The following is a 19031-nucleotide window of genomic DNA, read 5'->3' as shown; positions in this document are numbered from 1 at the left end:
AGTTAGATTTTATATAATACTGGGCACACCAAATACTAACACTATTATTTGATAAATTTAATTAAAAAGTATCGGAATGAAAAACTAGAACCTAGGACAACACGTTGTCACGAAGAACCCAAAAAAAGTACGGATTGCAGGTCAAAAAAAAAAAAAAATAGCAAACAATTAAAGACAGCTCACTTCTGGCAACGTATGATAACCATCGAGTAAAATATTTTTTTTAGCTGTCGTCATACTGCTTAGAGGTGTCTTAAAGTACCAAAGGACTTCCCAAAAAATAGGATTTCCGTTTAGAATGTTCGGCAGGCTTTTACAATACACCCAACTCTTATTTTCGAAAAAAAAAAACGTATGGCGGGTGCCGACTATTAGTAATTTTACCCTATGATAAAATACTCCATAACCTTTTTGAACTATAATTTTTTTACATTCAAAGACTAGGAAGAACACACTAAAATCTGTATAAAAATAATCTGTATAAAACTAAATCCTTTCTTAAAACGTTCAATTTTTGAATAATTTTTTAATTATGAATAATAAACTGCTGATTAATAAATGCGTCAATGAAAAACATGATTCCGTTGATACTGATAAAATCGTTCTTTGAAAAGTAATCAGTGAATCAGCATTCCAAGCGACTTAATCAAATATAATTACAAAGAAATTAGCGTTTTTCAATCTCGTTCCAGTCGCATTTTTAAGGGGCACAACCACTGTGCCCCTCTTAAAAGAAAGGTAAATTTTGGGAATTTTTTTAAAGAAAACTACTGCATGAAATGTTTTCAAATTTGGAGGATACATTTTTACATAAATAATGAAAAAAAGTTGAAATTTTCAGGTGAAAATATTTAATTCTGCCCGAGTTATTAAGGGGGTATATATAAGAGCACGACAAATATAAAGATTTTCCCGATAGAAAAACCCCGACTGATTAGTTGTTAATCAACGACAAATTTAAATAACTGAACGACAGAGTATGAACGATGAAAAGAGGTGAATGTCAGACATTAATAATAATTTTAGCGACAAAAAAATATGTGATCGACAATTATTAATGTTTTCTTTGACAGAATGGCTAAAATCGGCGACGAACAAACTTCACCTCACAACAAGTAAATAAATTACCAATCGTGCAATTTATTAAAAACGGCAAACTAATGTTTTCCAACTGTCGTGCACGATATTTTGAAAATTTGTTTGTCTGATTTTGAGTTTTTTTCTATCTCCTACGTTCGGCCGTTTGCTGGTTTTATTTTGTTGTTCTGCTGTGCCTGTCGAGAAATTAAAATTTATGTCGTTAAAAATTGTTTAGTCTGCCATTATTGCATTATTGCATTCTGTTGAAGTTATTAAACAACCAAGTGGAATCAATTAATTGCCTGGCGAATATCCTTATTGTCTTGATAAATATAACTTGCCGTCCGATTTTTTTATTTTACTGGGAAAGAAAATTTCACGTCGTTCAAGCTTTTATTTTGTCGTTCTATATAAATAGTGTCTTGCAACTAATAATTTGGTCGATTTTTCAATTGTTTCCATCGTTAATTTCATATTATCTGTCGTGCTGAAAAATGCCACTAGAAAAAAAAAGCTCTCCACTGCTGCAGTGTTTGCGGCCTTCACCCTTGTAAAAATTAAAAAAATAAAAAGATTATTAAACTAGAAGATATTTCCCGTGGGATGAAATTCAATAGTGGAAAAATTATGAACTTTAAAATATTTCAAATTTTTGTGTTATTTTTAAACGTATAGACTATCGAAATATGCAAAAAAAAACCAAACAATTTTTGGTGGCCCTTTAAAACGTTCAATTTTTTAATTATGTTTAATAAACTGCTGATTAATAAATGCGTCAATGAAAAACATGATTTCATTGATACTGATAAAATTGTTCTTTGAAAGGTAATCGGTGAATCAGCATTCCAAGCGACTTAATCAAATACAATTACAAGAAAATTATCATTTTTCAATTTCGTTCCAGTCGCAATTTGAAAATATGTAACGAAAAATTGTGACAAATCGTCATTATAGTTTAAAAAAAATCGAAATCAATTGGAAATACATACTGCGAATAAAGTATTTTTGTCAAGTCACAGATAAACTCCCAAACCAAATAAAAGCATCGATCGTTGCACGAAACTTGAACACACTTTTATCGATTGTGGTCACACTTATGAAAACTGAATTATGTATACTTTGGCCAATCTTCCGCCTGTAGCAATATTGCACCTGCAAATATTTGTATCTCCACGTTCTCCACAAGAAATTTTAATAAAGTTAAGTTAATTAAAAATTATCTCCCTTCAACGATGAGTTAAGTGGGGTGAAATAATTCGGCTGTAATTTCAGTGGAACAAGAAATTAGATCAAAAGTGAAGGGAGGAAATACTTTTCAATGAGAAAAAAAACTTAATCTTTTTTTAAGGCGAGTTATACAGCGATTCAGGCGAAAGCACTGTAATTATATAATGTATTAAAGTTATTCCAGTATACCTACACCAAACACTTCCGAAGAAACAACAAGGTAAACGTGACGATAATACTAATCAAAACGGGAGCGAATTAATACGGGTTTAGAGATCCAAGCAAAAAATCAGTAGAGGTAGTTCACCTCATTATACGTAAACGTATCTGTTTTTGCCACCGCCAGAAGAACATTAATTAAAAAGCAGTGAGGAATCTTCGTAAAATGTTAAATAATTGCCTGTAAAAGAAAGTCATTAAAATGTAACTCCGTTTAGAAATATTGATCGAAAACCTGAAAGAAGGGTGGAAAACTTGATTTGTGTAACTGGGGGAGATCAAGACAATCTCTCAAGAAAAGAGTTTAATAATATAATTCTCTTAAACATCAAAACTATGCCCACAAGTCAGCATTATTGACCAGTTCGCCTCTACTATCAAATTTATCTGGTAATGACAACCCTTGAAAGCTTTGTTTGCAACACACAAGTCACTTTATTCTCCTATATTTTCCGTTATTAAATCTTAATTTCAGTAGTTGTTTGTGTTTCTGACATTTCGATAGTCGCAATTAAACCGTAGTTTTGGGATTATTATTTAGTTGAGGGCGACCACGTGGTGAAGTTTCTAGTTAGTCACCACGATAAAAACTCTTTTATCACAAAAATATTTGGGAAATGTACTTCCCGGAAAACGTATCTTATCATTGAAAAATCGGGTTTTACCAACTCTGGATATTAAAATCTCTACAATGGAAAAATCTGTTTTATTACAAGAATCAATTGTGACATTCCTGGGATGGTCGTGATTCAGAAACGTTAATAGGTGATTCATAGATGGTTTCTATGAAATGTTCGTACAGAAATCGGATGAGATACCTTGCAGGAATTCATCATAAAATCGCAGCGAACGCATAATTTAATTTATAAAGGTTATTCAGCTGCAAAGTTCCTAATAAAAATCGCAAGTAAATTCCTCATATCGTGAAATATGTGTTCATCAAAAGAATGGCATGCCGATATCCTCGTCGTGAATAAAGTAGTGTAAAGCGGAATAAAAGCGTGTTATGATCAATGATTAAATAGAAATTCTCCCATTTATGAAATGCATCACAAAGAGATTGATCGTGTTTTATTAGACAGTTCCATAAAAATGACGACTTTGTAAACGAGGTAATGAAGACAACTGTGTATTTGACAGGTTGAAAACGGTTGTCAGTGTTATTGTGCGAAGTAGAAATTTCTTAATAAATTACTGCGGTTATTCCGCCTGAGCCACGAGATTGAAAACGTTACGTTAAACTGTTTTTAATTAGTTTTTTCAAAGACGGAAATTGCCATTGTGCTCCATTCTCTGACGCAAATAAGAATATCTTCAAAATGTCAACGTTTAACTGAGTAAAAAAAAGAATCTGATTGATCGCCTTTAATTCCAAGTTTTTAATAAAATTTTTATCAATTCCTAATCTATTAAGAAATCGTAGGATTTCGATTAGTTTATTACGTCTCCAACGTGATGCGAATTTGATGTAAGCGCGTAAAATGAGTACGCTATTTAAAACCAGTTCTTTAATTAGATTTTTCCATCACAATTCTTTAATTTCAACGCAAAGATGAGCAGGTAAACAAATAAATTAGCTTTATTTTGAAAGGTAAATACAGGAGTTTTTATTACTGTGTTATTAAACAGTATTCACGGAAGCTTCTATGAGCAAAATCGAGTAATTAACTTAGCTGGAATGTAAGTTTTCGAGGAAATGTACCGTTTTCGTCAAAGCAAATCTAATATTTGAGTAAGTAAGCGTAGCCATAATCCAAGTTAGAAATTCGGCTGCGGTATTATTTAAATTGTCGTAAACTGAAATGATCGAATTATGCGAGATGTGTTGAAATGTTCATTGTTAAGTCCAAACACATGCGCAGTTATTTTTATTTGTAAGTTTGAAGAACACATGCGCATCTAATGAGAATGAGTGAAGAGAGGGAGAGAGCGCGGTATAATTTACCTGGCGCCTCCACCATTTTTGTAAACAATCAACTTTTACTAGTTTGCAAATTCCCTTCAGATCAATAACAAGCTAGATCTGTTTGGTTAATTGAGTGATTAATAGAATTAAAAATAGCAATAATTAGTAATGGCAAGGGCGGTTGTTTAATGAATTAGCATTGACGAGAAGAAACGTGACATCCTGTGGCAAACACAATTAAACTGATTATGACTAGGTGGAGATTATGGAATTTATTGAATTTGTCGTGATGGGGAAGTTTTGCAAATAAAGAGAATGTGACATAACTGTCTTTGAATATTGGATATGATAAAAGACGTAACGCTCCCCAGCAGCGCTGCTTTTATGTTATTAATGTATGCAAAGAGGGCGTCCTTAAACGCGTCGCTAGGTGTATAATGTACGATATTTTCCTATCTGGTAATGTCAATGTCAATATGGTGGTAGATTGATGAGTAAAAATTGTGGCGTTCTGCAACGAGGGGATTTAAAATTCGAGCTAAAAGCGCAGTACTGCGACAATGTTAAGTCGGTACCGATGTTCTTTGAGAGTACTATAGGGCATAGATGGGGTGATCCGGTCACGCTGCGACAAGGGTGTACACATGCGCCGACACTCATTGATCTGCAAGAACAGCATCCGTAGGAAGCTGCAACGTGCGTAAGGCCATTCAAGTGGAAGTATTATTAGGAATGAAGCGATGACGAGGACGGTGAGCTAGAAAAGCAGGCGCAAGAGTGGTTCGTGCGCGGTCCATGTGACATACAGCATCCCTGCTGCTCTGGTTCGGGCAGTGGGCTCGCGGTAGCGCAGTAGCACTTTGACGGAGGAGCATCCGACTCGCAATGGCTTTAGTATACGAATGTGCAAAGTAGGCACGAGATAGTAAACATGAAGTAACTAAATCTAAACCTTCTGGCGGTAAAACTAAACTATATGTATATACATGTGTATGTATGGTAGCTCTTGTACTGATATACATAGGTATATATGTATACACGCTAAACTTAAACTCATGAACCGAATATTAAACTAATTGTGTATTAATAAATAACGCTGCAAACGCTAAACCCGACTAAATAATAAACGATTTTAATATGAAACCGCAATAAACCAAAACCTTAAACTGAAGTCTAAACGATCGTTAGAAAACAGCACTGGCGCGAGCTCTTCACTGCTAATATCGCTACCCATGGACAGTGGCATGCAGCAATGTCAATTCTACTGCGGCCCACGAGCACTGACGCTCTTTGTCCTCTTGCACATCTGCCTGTCGCTACCGAACGGTAGGATAGCCCTTGGTCTTGCTTTACTTTAGTCTTTAGTTTATACTTTTTCCCCATGTAACATATTTAACGATCCAATCAGTATTCCTCTCCCGCACTCTGCCTCATCATAACAACCCTCTCGCTGCAAAATAAACATTATGTCGAACTAGAGACGTTCTTCCTTCTCTAAGCATGTACCTAATCAAACACCAATTTGGACTTTCCCTTCGCATTTATATTCTCGGCTTGAATCAAGGTCACGTCTTAAATCATTAACCTTACGCAACTGATGCAGTGGCTTTCTTTACCCTTTTATTTTAGAATCTTTGGCGGGATACAACGAGAAACGACTTCTCCACAAACTGCTTGACCACTACAACGTTCTGGAACGGCCGGTGGCCAACGAGTCGGATCCTTTGCAACTCAGTTTCGGTTTAACTTTAATGCAAATCATCGATGTGGTAGGTGTCCTTTTTCAGGAGTTTACCTATTTGAGCATTTAACGTTTATCCTTGCAGGACGAAAAAAACCAGCTGCTCGTTACCAACATTTGGTTAAAACTGGTGAGTTGTTGTTGTTTGTTGTTGTGTTGTATGATTAGTATCTAGCCCTTTGTGGGCACACAATTCCAACGCGCTCATGTGAGTGTGAGTGTGAGTTTTGAGGAGTGGAAATGTCAACGACGATAAGTTGATCGGTGTGCGAATAATTTGACAATCGTTGAATGCGGAGGCGGGTCGGTCGCGCCCTAACATCGGTTGACAGGTGGCCTATCACCTTCCAGATCAGCGATTCACGTTGGTCCGTTTCAGGAATGGAATGACATGAACTTACGATGGAATGCATCGGAGTTCGGCGGCGTCAAGGACCTCCGCATACCTCCACATCGGTTGTGGAAGCCGGACGTTCTCATGTACAACAGGTAGAGAACTCTAAAAGACACCCCCTCGCCATTCATGAAAGCACGTTACGATTTTTCTTTCCTCCCCCTCAGTGCCGACGAAGGCTTCGATGGGACGTACCCGACGAACGTGGTCGTCCGCAACAACGGCAGCTGTCTGTACGTGCCTCCTGGGATCTTCAAGAGCACTTGCAAGATCGACATCACGTGGTTTCCGTTTGACGACCAACGATGCGAGATGAAGTTCGGGAGTTGGACTTATGATGGATTACAAGTAAATTTATTACAAGTCTATGGGTCAATTTAGTAATAACTTGTTTTCAGTTGGATCTACAATTACAAGACGATTCAGGAGGGGATATCAGCAGCTTTATAACAAACGGCGAATGGGATTTGCTAGGTGGGCGAAAAATAACACAACGGCGGATATTAATGACGGCTTATTGCAGGAGTTCCGGGCAAACGGAACGAAATCTACTATAATTGCTGCCCGGAACCGTACATCGATATCACATTCGTCATCATTATTCGACGACGGACACTGTACTACTTTTTTAACTTGATTGTACCGTGTGTGCTCATCGCTTCTATGGCAGTACTGGGGTTCACTCTACCCCCAGACTCTGGAGAAAAACTCTCTTTAGGAGTTACAATTCTACTCTCTTTGACGGTGTTTTTGAATATGGTCGCCGAGACAATGCCCGCTACCTCAGATGCAGTACCACTCTTGGGAACCTACTTCAACTGCATCATGTTCATGGTGGCATCGTCGGTGGTTTCGACCATTCTCATACTCAACTACCACCATCGCAATGCTGACACTCACGAGATGTCAGAATGGGTAACTCTAATGTTGAGCGTTTCTTCATTTTTTGTTTTGTTTTTTTTTTCTTTCTATAGATAAAAGTTGTTTTCCTGATATGGTTACCATGGCTTCTACGTATGAACAGACCACACGAACCGAGCGGTTGTGAGTATGGGCAACAGCCGAGTCGACCCGCATCTGTGGCAACAGATCGAAAACCGCTGCACTTCCAAGACGTGGAGTTGAAAGAGCGTTCTTCCAAAAGTTTGCTTGCCAACGTGTTAGACATAGACGACGACTTTAGACACAACCATCGAGGCGGCGGCACGCCGACGCCGTTACCGACAGCGACGTTTTTCCGAACAGTCTACAGGTAGATTGTTAAAAAAATTTGCTAGGAAAGGAAAATTGTGATCGAGCATGATTGATTCTAGGCAAAATGAAGACAACGGAAATGGAGGTCGACTACACGAATCGCTCGTGTCGAACCACTCTTGTCTAAGTGCGGATTACGAGCTGGCACTGATACTGAAAGAAATTCGCTTCATCACGGACCAGCTGCGTAAGGAAGACGAGGCCGCGGACATCACCAGAGATTGGAAATTCGCGGCCATGGTGGTCGACAGACTGTGCCTTATTATATTCACTCTGTTCACGATCATCGCCACGTTAGCAGTGCTGTTCTCAGCACCTCACATCATCGTATCGTAGCTACCCCGGCTCCTCGCAAAACCCTCCCCGAAGCTAGTTGAAATAGCTGCTGATGATGATTTCGGAAAGGCCTCCAGACCGTTTCGTCGACTGGAGACCGCATCCGTATCGATCCTGACGCTCGCGCCACCAAAACCCATCAATAGTTGGCAGTCGTTTTATACGGAAATTTGGTTTTGTATCGTGTTCTTTAGGGTATTAACACAATCATACTGTGATAAATCAAGTTAAATGTTGAGTTAGTCAGACGAGATCGTGAATCGGCGCGGTGGCTTCACGGAGCGTCCTAGTTTCCTGCGGAGCGATAGGGACCCAGGGGCCTGTCGTCGCCTCTTGTTAAGGGACTTCTCCCAGAGAGACTACGCCGTTTGCGAACCCGACAATAGTAATGTGCAATGTTTTGTCCGCGAAGAGAGGAGCACGATTGTTTCTGTCGCTGTTCCCCACTTCGTATTGTTACTTGACACATTGTTAATGGCGTTTTATATTGTATGACGTGTAGAACTATATTTTTCTCGTGGAATTTGAGATAATTTAAAATGATTAAAATCCATTACTAAAATTTATAAAACAAAACGAAATGTTGGTATGATTAGTCTTACTCGGATGAAGTCTTAGAAACTGCTTCATCGTTTTTCGTTTTTCGTTTATCTTTCCGTTTCTTTTTTATATATACTTATATTTTGTCCGTCTAGCATGCTACGTAGGTTGTAACTGTCATTTATGGACTTCTCTATCCTGTACATACAGAACCTAACTTAGGAGCATAGCTGGTGAAAGCACTTGAAATTCTAACATATCCTTTCAAAGTCATGTAACGTACAGAGTCGTGTGTAAAAATACTCATGTCTCAAGTGGGAAAACGTCGTGCGTGTTTCCGGTGTCGCGACAATCACGCGGGAGTGCCTGACATCGCATCGCATCGCGTTCTTGTTAATTTCATCCCGAACATTTTCTCATTTTGGTAAATGTGTTTCGCTGATCGCAAAAGCAACGTCCGGACTCTTCGTCGAAAGAAGGAAGTTGCTCAAATAATAATAAAACGCCGAAATTGACGTCGACTCGAAACTCGAAATTCGAGTCCGGGAGTCCGGATGTGGCGCGCGGATTGTTTGCCAGGGACCCGGAACGAATCTGTCGCAACAATACATCGCCAACGTTCTTCCACTGTCAAGCAAGACAATATCTCGTCAGTTAGGGCTATAATTCTTATTCTTAGTCTTTATTTACATCTTAATATAGCAAGAGGAAAATAAATTAAATGCGGTGATTACCAAATCCTTTGCGAGTGCGAGTCCTTACCCGTTTATATTTTAGGTTTTAGGCAAATTATGACGAATGGCAGTTCGATTGTTATTGCTGATTACGCAACGGCGGAAACGCTTAGCGTCATCTATCTCTCTTAATGGCTTAAAGAGGCTGGCAGCAAAAGCTACAGAAGGGCATCATCTTCGGACGGTTGCTTCCATCGAGAACTAACCGTCCGAATTCACGTGACAGCGTGCAAATCTCTTTCGATGATATACATAGCATTAAGTAATAAATCTCGCGTTCCATTGTTATATAAATAAGTACTTCCCAGAGAAATATTATTCACTAAAAAATGCTAATCGGATTAAACACTATTTTAAAGAAACTCGACAATCCATTATTGGTCGCTAATTAACGACACGAGAGGGCCTTTGGGACAGCAGAAGATCCAGCTGTTGGACGAGGTTGCGACGGCGGTGATGCAACAACAACAACAACAACAACAACAGCGTCCTTCGTCGCAGCCTCGATCGCATCAAAGCGACAAGTACTGTTTTCTACCGAAATTGTTGTAAATTGTATCACAATGGATTGTACTTTGTTAAATGAATTTCAATTAAACTTGCAAATGCAGACGCCTCTCTTATTTAGCATTTCATAGAGCTCAAGACTCTCTTCTCCTCATCCCGCCCAATTTTCCTCTCTGATCTAGTTAAAACAAACAAAATTTCTGGCATCGCTCGAAGAATGTCCCTGAATTCCCACAGAGCTAACAATCCTGCAGCGACGCATTCTTGGAATGTTAAACGCCCTTTCGCCGATTTATCAGTGGCGGACGGTGTCGGTTAGTTCGTTTTCTGTTAATGTCGAAAGGCGTCTCGGCGCCTCTGACGTCGCGGCGTACAAGACGCATGCTTTGCGCTTCTTTACCGGTCGATAATAAGGTGGGAAGCTGCACGGATTGGTCCACAGAACAGTCCTGCGCCCTCCTCACCTGCCATCTAGTCACGATACTCATAATTATTTCCGAGGGGGTGGTGTCGCGCTACGTCCACGCTGACTTTCTCAGAATGACTCGGAGGGTGTGTGCGTGCCCTTGCTTAAAACGCTGAGTGAAAGGACATGTTGCGGCGAGCGCAGGATGTTAGGAACGCGTAGAGAGTGTCCGAGAAGCGGAAACACGGTTACAGCGGTGCGACGCCAGGAAGCTCGCGTTCCGACGTCCGCCCAAGCCATGGACTTGAGCTGTCGCGCCAGATCTCGATGATCCTGTAAGCATCCTCGAGTGCTAAGCACCACCTCGCAATGTGGACCGCGGCAGCCTCTCAGCTGCTGGCCCTGCTTTTCATCTCATGTCTCATCGTCATAGGTAAGGGCGCCGGCACACCCACTGGCATGCTGAGTGACATGTAAACACAGCCCCTCCCCTCTGACCATTGTTTCAAACAAAGGATTCTGGCTTCGTAAGGCCGCATTGTAACTTCTAGCGCGCTTTTTACGCTTTTAACGACTACCCAACTTTGGAAATTCACGGAACACTTGCCCGAATTAACAACCCTTAACTACACCCATATTTTAGACTCTTCTAACGTCATCATCCTATCGCGTTTAATGCCCATAATCCCGATGCGATTAAATGCAAATCAGTCTTTCTCCTCAGGCAACTGTTCTGAAGATGAAGAGCGCTTAGTTCGAGATCTCTTCAGAGGATACAACAAGCTGATACGCCCCGTTCAAAACATGACCGAAAAAGTCGACGTCAGGTTTGGCCTAGCTTTCGTTCAACTCATTAACGTGGTACGTCTTCGACCGCATACATCATCCAATTCGATTTAATCAAAACTTGCTTTTCAGAACGAAAAAAATCAAATCATGAAGTCCAATGTTTGGCTCCGATTGGTAAGTCGATTCTCATTTCCATTCATAACTTTCTATTCTTTGATCGGCGTAGGTGTGGAACGACTATCAGCTTCAGTGGGACGAAGCTGATTATGGAGGAATTGCTGTACTCAGGTTACCCCCTGATAAAGTATGGAAACCTGATATAGTTTTATTCAATAAGTAAATTACATTTGCTAAAAACGGGAACACTAGACTAATTTTTAATGCTTTTAGTGCTGATGGCAACTACGAAGTGAGATACAAGTCTAATGTGTTAATTTACCCCAACGGCGAGGTGCTGTGGGTACCGCCCGCAATTTATCAGGTGCAAACATAAATTCGATCGGCGGCGGCGTTCAATTTTAATCTCCTCCTTTTATTTGCAGAGTTCTTGTACAATAGATGTCACTTATTTTCCGTTTGACCAACAGACTTGCATCATGAAGTTTGGATCTTGGACTTTTAACGGTGATCAAGTATCGCTAGCTTTATATAATGACAAAAACTTCGTGGACTTGTCAGATTACTGGAAGTCTGGAACGTGGGACATAATTGAAGTGCCCGCCTACCTCAATATATATGAGGGTAACCACCCTACAGAAACTGATATCACATTTTATATTATCATTCGCCGCAAGACTCTATTTTATACGGTCAATTTAATACTTCCAACAGTACTTATCTCGTTCCTTTGCGTACTTGTCTTTTATTTACCAGCAGAAGCCGGTGAAAAGGTAACAAAACAACTTCTTTTTTTTAACTCCTTTTTTGATTTTTATATATTTCTAGGTAACGTTGGGTATTAGTATTTTACTGTCACTTGTAGTGTTTTTATTGCTCGTTTCGAAAATCCTGCCACCGACTTCACTTGTGTTGCCGCTCATTGCAAAATATCTTCTCTTTACATTTATCATGAACACCGTCAGTATTCTCGTTACGGTAGTAATAATCAATTGGAACTTCAGAGGGCCTAGAACGCATAGGTAAATTTATCAATTACAAATATGAATCGAATCTTGAGTTTCTCTCGCAGGATGCCTTCATGGATTCGTTCTGTTTTCCTCAATTATCTACCGGCGATGTTGCTAATGAAGCGGCCACGAAAAACACGATTACGATGGATGATGGAAATGCCTGGAATGGGCGTGCCACCCCACCCTTACGGATCTCCAGCTGACATTCCAAAACACATAAGGTAATTTTTTTTCTGCAATCGAATCGCTTTTATCGTTCGTTTTAGTTCAATTGAACCGCAAAGCAAAGTCGAAGTAATGGAACTATCCGACTTGCACCATCCAAATTGTAAGATTAATAGAAAGTTAAACTCGGACCTAGGTGTAGGTGTAGGTTCCGAGAGTTGTAGACGAGAGAGCGAAAGCTCAGATTCTATTCTTTTATCACCTGAAGCTTCCAAAGCTACAGAAGCTGTTGAATTTATCGCAGAACATTTACGCAACGAAGATCTTTATATTCAAGTGAGTGGAACGAGAGGAGAGGGTAGTTTAGTGTGTTGGTTTTTGTTTTTGTTTGTATTTTTCAGACACGTGAAGACTGGAAGTACGTGGCCATGGTGATCGACCGTCTCCAGCTGTACATGTTCTTTATAGTGACCACTGCTGGTACAGTAGGAATCCTCATGGATGCTCCTCACATCTTTGAATATGTAGATCAAGACAGAATCATCGAAATATACCGCGGCAAATAAAATCTTGGCTTTCCCCATCGCTGGCTAACAAATCATGTGGCTTCCATGCGAGACCGCACAAGGCCTACCCGGTTTGGTGTTCGGTAAATAGTGACTGGGGCAACGTGACATTTTTTGGTCTAGCCCGTTTTTGGTTTTTCTTTTTGAGACACTACAGCGACAACGCTTGGTGATTGTTATAAACCCACGACGTACCGAAAATGATTTCTTTCGTTCCTTATATCGCCGAGTGACAATCGTTCTGATTCCGCGTGTGCTAGATAACGGAAGGCCTGAAAAAAAGGTGTATTATCGATATCGTTTCGTTGTGGTGCCACGTGAGAACCAGCTGGTCCTTACGTGCACTGAATCAGTTGTTAACGGTGGCAAAGATTCGCATTGTTAAAGACCTGAATCCGTAGTCAGCTCAAATGCCAGATTGTAAAGTCAGCCGGAGCCCTCACACGACCAGTGGACACCACACCCTTCGTCGAGGACAATAGAGATCCGTGCGCGAGCTCCAGCGACATCAGTCAAATATTAACACTGTCGTATGTTTAGATTAGAGTAGAATGGATGAGACTTGGGCAGTGTTATACTGTAATGTACTGCATAGCGTCGTGTCGGCGGCCTGATTTAAAGGAAGTTCCTGCCGCCTCGGCGCCAGGTCCAGGTTCATCCCTATAATAGTTACACAGGCCCTCGACAGCAGACAGCCCGATAGCCGTTGACACCAACTCCTTGTACATACGAACATGACTCTAATCAAGCACTATTTCTTTTCACATCATATACGTTTAGTTAGATTCACTCACTCCTGAGTCAAAGCTCGTTTAATATAGGCCTAATTTCCTGTTGATCATTTCAACTTGTTTTCAACTAAACGTAAAAAATTGCTCAAACTCGGATGTGTACCTATGCAATCATCAATATTCAATAGACAGATTCAATGTTTATATAAATATGTACAGTAATGTGATTGATCACTATAGGCACGTCTTCGACTACCTTTTTTTCAATTCGTTTCGGCTCATTTTGTTTGAAAATTCGATCAAACAATATTAAAATATCACTATTTCATAAATAATTAGAGGTAATAATAAATTCTTTGGTCAAGTTCGATGCATGAATGTGTATATTACTGAATGGTCTTCCAAAGTTTTAATATTGTTTTTTTGAATTTTCATACACGCATTTGCGACACACTTTTTTACGAACTTATATACGCAATAACGGGTCATAGCTGTACATTAGTTAGCTACACGTGCTAATAGTTATCAGATGTAAAATAACGTTGTTACTGATAGTTACTAATATAGGAATCTGTACCGTATAGCACTGCCTGCCCGTGTTTCAGCACATAATCGCTTGGAACACTTATTGACTATTTAATACAATAAATAATCATTTACCTGTTATAATGTTAATGTACCAGACAGATGCATTTACAATAAAAATACGCAGAATAATTGTTACTTCTTGATATTTATTATTATTCAACGTTCCACTTCCAAATGTACAGAAAAACGAAGTTCACATCAAATGCATTTAATTGTTATTTATTGATATATAATTTTTATCAACCTTTCTCACCCAAACTCACAAAAAAGAAGTTCAAATCGTAATTGTTTTATTTTCCTTACCAGCTCCACTACCCGCATGTAATTCATTCCCATAACAGTCCAACACTCTTTTTTTATTTTTTCCGAAGAAATCTCAACGGTTCTTCATAATTTCGACTTGATTGTATTATTGATTGAAGCGATTTTGGCAACAAGAAAAGAAAAATCAAAAGTCTGACTGCCCAATTTAATCAATTTAAGTGTAAATTTACGATTTTCATCGATCTCTTTCCGGTGTTTAATCTTAAGTCATAAAATTTTACATGTTTCTTGAGACCAATTTTTGCGTTTTCGACAATTGTCACTGCAATCTTCTAAGCAATGGCATTGTTTGTAGAGTAACATCGATTTTGAATGAATTTAAGGACTTTTTCAAGAAAAACTTCAGAAATACATTTTTTTTACAGCTGGTTTAGCCCGAAATCTGACATTAAGTTAAAGTTGCTATTTTTTTTTTTGAAAACTAGAGCTGATCTTGAAAAACCGATTAGTTTCGTAATCAAAACGCCCTGTATATCCAAAAACCTTTTTACATCTTTGAACAAAAAGTACTGTTGGGCAATTCGTTAATTATTAATTCACAAATTCTATTTATGCAAGATAACTTATTCTTCCTCAACTAAAAAAAATCTAAAATATTTATTATTTTCCTGACTAATTAATTGCAGTATTAACATTAAATTTCTAAATTAACAAATTTATTAACTAATTGATGAATTTTTGGGCCCTGAAGTGTCCTCGCAACTCGAATTGGGTGGCTAAAATTAGCCCCAGGAGCCAATTAATTTCCGGCTGTAAAGCCATCATCAGCCAGTAAATCACACAGTTTAATCCAAACAAACTAAACTAAATTTAATGCAGTAAAATAAACCAATGAAAGTTAAATCAACACCATTCAAAAGCTGCGTTTCAAACTTAGCGCTTTCAGTCGCTCATTTGTGCTGGGCGTTCGAGAACGGTGCTCTAGGGTTGATTTCACACAAATATTCGTTCGAATACACTTTGAGCGACCTTCTAGAACGTCACTTTGGAGGACGCTCAAATTAACCTAGTCTAGACTCGGCTAGAAATCACACCGATCGCGCCATATGATGAATTGTAGGATAAGTTTGTTTGTTGTTTTGCAAAACTTGTGCGGTTTTTGATGGAAAAAATGGAAAAACAAACCCTGATTAAAACAGATGATAGCCAGTTTTTAATTTATGACCCTAAAATTAAGGACTGTTTAGTCTCAATCTCAGTCTTGCGTCAACATCCTTAGCACTCCAAACTCTACAATCTTCCTTCCATGTCCTTCTTTTCTTTCTCCTTCCTAAAAGAAGTATGAAATAGTTTGTTTCATGAAGAAGATTTTTGTTCGTTTACCTGAAAACTCTTCAATGTTTATGTATAGAAACAGCTGGGACCGACTTTCTCACTTTCAATTGTTTGCGTCTATTTCTTGATCAAGAGTAGAACAAAGTCCTGTTCAGCTGCAACTGAGAGAAGGTCAGACCATGATGAATGAAGAGAAAAGAAAACGAACCTTCCATTTTTCCTGAACAAGCAGCAAAGCATTCAGCATTGTAGGATCTCAGGATCTCGCGTTTTCAAGAAACCAATGAAAATTCTCCATAAACTTCCGTTTCCTGTACTTGACAAAATAGTTCACAGCCTTTGTATTATTTTCTTTCTTGACAACTGCTTCTTTCCTTTGGGTCTTCTCTGGAGGGACACTCTTCGTGGTACTCGTTTTCCGCTCCGGTGTGAGGACGCTTGTAGACTCACTTTGAACATTTCCCAATCACTGAACAACATCTTTAACAACTGGAAAAAAACATTTGACTTCGATTCAAAACATGTTTGAATTTTACCTTTTTCATACACCTTTTTCGTGGTGTTATGCTCCTGGATCACTTCACTGTACTCTAGGAGCGCTCTGGGAGGAATTTCTTCAATTGTGCGCAAGAATTGCAGACTGCTTCGATATTGAGGGACGATAAGATGCTGCAAAGCAGTCGTCATGAGAAGACCATCATCATTCATAGAGCAAATTTCTTAGATTTATTTATGTTTTTACAATGTTATGAAAGAACCTTTCACGTAAAAATAGTTTTTCGTAATTTAATTTGGTTACATTCAATAGCCTCTGTTGAATTTTAAAGCTGACATTTTTAAACCAAAGAATGAACACAATGAATTTAGGGAAACAAAACAAACCTTCTACTGGTCTTGCTTAGTTTCAACAAGGTCGTTGAAATCACGTTTCTGAAAATAAGAATACCAATTAGTACTTCTTGTATGAACATCAACTTATACCAATGCAAAAATGTAAAAATAAAAAAACTAAATACAGGGTGTCTCAAAATTCGCGAATTCCGAGTTCAGAGCGTTGTAGACAATCACTTCAGTAGTTCAAATATAAAAAAAATAAACAAAGATTCGGGACTTCCCCACAAAGATTGATTTGAATGTCCACTCTTTCAACTGCATTTTCTTCAAATGCAGGATAAAAATTTCAGTTTTTATTGTTATTTAGATAGGTGTAGATATTGTGGATGATAATAATGTAAAACAATTTCTTGAAGAATCTGCTTTATTTGGTAGTAAAAAAATCTTAAATTTAAACGGCAACGTGACTAGAAATTAGTCTGTCACTATGGATGCAGGCAGCTATATGATGAACTATATAATGGATTTTTATCCAAATAATGAATACGCTGATATGTATTTGTTTATGGAGGCATTAGATAACAGACCTGTGATAGCTGCTCGCCTATACCATGAGCGATAGCCCAATCGACTGCGTCATCCAACTCTAGAAGTCTTTCGTCACTGGACGCGCAAGCATTATGATGATTTCACACATGGAAAAGCAGATTATTACTGCTTACTGCAACGATCCAAAAATTAGCACACGAAACTTGGGTCGTCAGTTAGATGTGCATCTTTTTTAGTGGGCAAGCTGCTTAAAAGCAGCAAAATTGACATTACTTAACAATGTCAGTTATGAGGTTTCAAACGTATCTAAGCAATACAAATAGAAATCATAAGATAGGTCAGGATGTGAGTGTTGCAATGTTGTCGCATTGAACAAAATTAATGTGCTTACACCTTCTTGAGAAAGTGCGAAAAAAATTTTTAGTAAGTATTTACGAGCACTAATTCGCTAATTTTGAGACACCCTGTAGAAGTGACTTGCCAATTAATGTTGTTATTATTTCCCTTCCATGTATTTTTTCATCTTGCTCAAATTGACTTGTACCTCTGCAGTAACAGAAATCTCACAGTAACACGAACTCAAGGAAGTGTTCTACGATTGCAGTAAGTATATTGTTGGTATGGAATTCTCGCAGCACATGCATTTGTAAATAATTTTTGCTGTTGTGTCTTCAGACAATTGTCAAATGATGCTTCATCCTTTGGCAGTTTAGATGTTCTCAACATGAAGTTGGTACCTAAAATACCACAAAGCATTTTAAAGCTGTGATTCAAACAATTTTCAGCAAACCTGCGTTTAAAAATTTCAACGATGAATTCACCAACACCAACTTCAAACGAACTTGCACAATTTCTTTCGTACCATTCCCAGAAAAACAAGAAAGTCGAGAGTGAAGACTTTAGTTGGTTTCTGATCCAAGCAGCATCGTTGTTAATCATTTGTACTCTGAAAACAAGTCTTGATTAGTAAAAATTGGCACCTCTAAAAATGCAGTACATAGGCAACCAAATATACACCATAGTGATATCGGGCTAGCACAGTGATATTTGTTTTCTCAAATAAGGTTAGATCAAATCACCTCGGTAACGGTAACTTCCACTTACACATAACACCAGACTCTAAACTCAAACACTTTTTAAAAAGCCCCAACAAGACTAATAATCGATTTGAAACCGCAACTCGATTTGTAAACATTGCGAGAAGTTTTTGCATAAAAGCCACCTAGCGGAATAACGCGAAAGTTGATAGTTGACGCGTCCTCTCAGCCTCTCACCGAATTTAGCCGAGATTCTAACCATATTTTTGGTTTTTGGAAAACGGAATAAACACAGCGAATAGAAAAGGCAAACCTTCTAGGTGTCGGCCAACACCAAGGTTACTAAAATTAACAGGTTTGCTACAAAGTTTTCAGCCAATAGAAGCAGGCCTCTTGAACTGGCGCGAATACGTCATCGGAAAGCTCTTTTAAATTCCGATTTAATTTTTTTTATTGCTATTATTATTTAAAACAGCAATAATTAATTCTCTGATGTTTCTACAAGAACTTTTTTAAGCAACAATGGCGATTAACATTGTTTTTACACCGCAAAACAAATGACAGAACTTTCTTGTGACGTCATTTATGGCCGCGAGTCCCTAGCAACCAAAAGGGGGTGGAGTTTCAGCCTTAGTAACGAGCAAACCTGCTTAATTTAGGAACCTTGGGCCAACACAACTTCGTACCTAGGAATACCAC

General features: G+C 38.6%; 3 protein-coding genes across 6 annotated transcripts; 2 read left to right on the top strand and 1 right to left on the bottom strand.

Moving 5' to 3' along the window:
• Positions 1 to 5275: 5275 nt before the first annotated feature.
• Positions 5276 to 8497, top strand: LOC148167564 (neuronal acetylcholine receptor subunit alpha-7-like). The gene is made up of 9 exons (XM_088047165.1): positions 5276 to 5758; positions 6062 to 6201; positions 6259 to 6303; positions 6553 to 6662; positions 6735 to 6915; positions 6966 to 7041; positions 7091 to 7482; positions 7542 to 7819; positions 7881 to 8497. The coding sequence occupies exons 1-9, from the start codon at positions 5665 to 5667 to the stop codon at positions 8155 to 8157; spliced, it is 1593 nt and encodes a 530-aa protein (XP_087903291.1). The 5' UTR covers positions 5276 to 5664; the 3' UTR covers positions 8158 to 8497.
• Positions 8498 to 10389: 1892 nt separating this feature from the next.
• On the top strand, positions 10390 to 13102 carry nAChRbeta1 (nicotinic acetylcholine receptor beta1). Its single transcript, XM_088047382.1, has 10 exons — positions 10390 to 10777; positions 11069 to 11205; positions 11263 to 11307; positions 11360 to 11469; positions 11524 to 11614; positions 11676 to 12023; positions 12079 to 12272; positions 12323 to 12484; positions 12530 to 12764; positions 12830 to 13102. Exons 1-10 carry the CDS (start codon positions 10714 to 10716, stop codon positions 12992 to 12994), a joined length of 1551 nt encoding a protein of 516 aa, XP_087903508.1. The 5' UTR covers positions 10390 to 10713; the 3' UTR covers positions 12995 to 13102.
• A 3352-nt stretch (positions 13103 to 16454) lies between these two features.
• LOC148167562 (uncharacterized) lies at positions 16455 to 18533 on the bottom strand. 4 transcript variants are annotated; one of them, XR_015770866.1, is made up of 5 exons: positions 18375 to 18533; positions 18086 to 18241; positions 17334 to 18032; positions 16795 to 16842; positions 16455 to 16581 (listed from the first exon to the last, which is right to left on the bottom strand). XR_015770866.1 is itself a non-coding variant. In XM_088047383.1 (3 exons), exons 1-3 carry the CDS (start codon positions 18506 to 18508, stop codon positions 18005 to 18007), a joined length of 318 nt encoding a protein of 105 aa, XP_087903509.1. In that variant the 5' UTR covers positions 18509 to 18533; the 3' UTR covers positions 16921 to 18004. The 4 variants fall into 4 exon arrangements, 1 of the variants encoding a protein (XP_087903509.1); XR_015770865.1 differs by having other exon boundaries at positions 17777 to 18032; XR_015770867.1 differs by having other exon boundaries at positions 17777 to 18032; positions 18293 to 18467.
• Positions 18534 to 19031: the final 498 nt, after the last annotated feature.

This window comes from Gnatocerus cornutus, chromosome 10 (assembly GCF_029298725.1).
Source record: "Gnatocerus cornutus isolate USDA-ARS CGAHR chromosome 10, icGnaCorn1.1, whole genome shotgun sequence".
In the NCBI taxonomy this organism is placed as follows: Eukaryota; Metazoa; Arthropoda; class Insecta; order Coleoptera; family Tenebrionidae; genus Gnatocerus; species Gnatocerus cornutus.
This window is presented reverse-complemented; position numbering and strand designations above follow the sequence as displayed.

Coding starts and splice junctions, on each gene's coding strand:
- LOC148167564 (XM_088047165.1), top strand. CDS start 5,665: ATGGACAGTGGCATGCAGCAATGTCAATTCTACTGCGGCCCACGAGCA. Junction 7,042..7,090: donor CGGCGAATGGGATTTGCTAG/GTGGGCGAAAAA, acceptor GGCTTATTGCAG/GAGTTCCGGGCAAACGGAAC. Junction 7,483..7,541: donor CTCACGAGATGTCAGAATGG/GTAACTCTAATG, acceptor TTCTTTCTATAG/ATAAAAGTTGTTTTCCTGAT.
- nAChRbeta1 (XM_088047382.1), top strand. CDS start 10,714: ATGTGGACCGCGGCAGCCTCTCAGCTGCTGGCCCTGCTTTTCATCTCA. Junction 11,470..11,523: donor GATATAGTTTTATTCAATAA/GTAAATTACATT, acceptor TAATGCTTTTAG/TGCTGATGGCAACTACGAAG. Junction 12,485..12,529: donor GACATTCCAAAACACATAAG/GTAATTTTTTTT, acceptor CGTTCGTTTTAG/TTCAATTGAACCGCAAAGCA.
- LOC148167562 (XM_088047383.1), bottom strand. CDS start 18,508: ATGCAAAAACTTCTCGCAATGTTTACAAATCGAGTTGCGGTTTCAAAT. Junction 18,242..18,374: donor TGGAAGTTACCGTTACCGAG/GTGATTTGATCT, acceptor ACTTGTTTTCAG/AGTACAAATGATTAACAACG. Junction 18,033..18,085: donor GTTGAAATTTTTAAACGCAG/GTTTGCTGAAAA, acceptor GTGGTATTTTAG/GTACCAACTTCATGTTGAGA.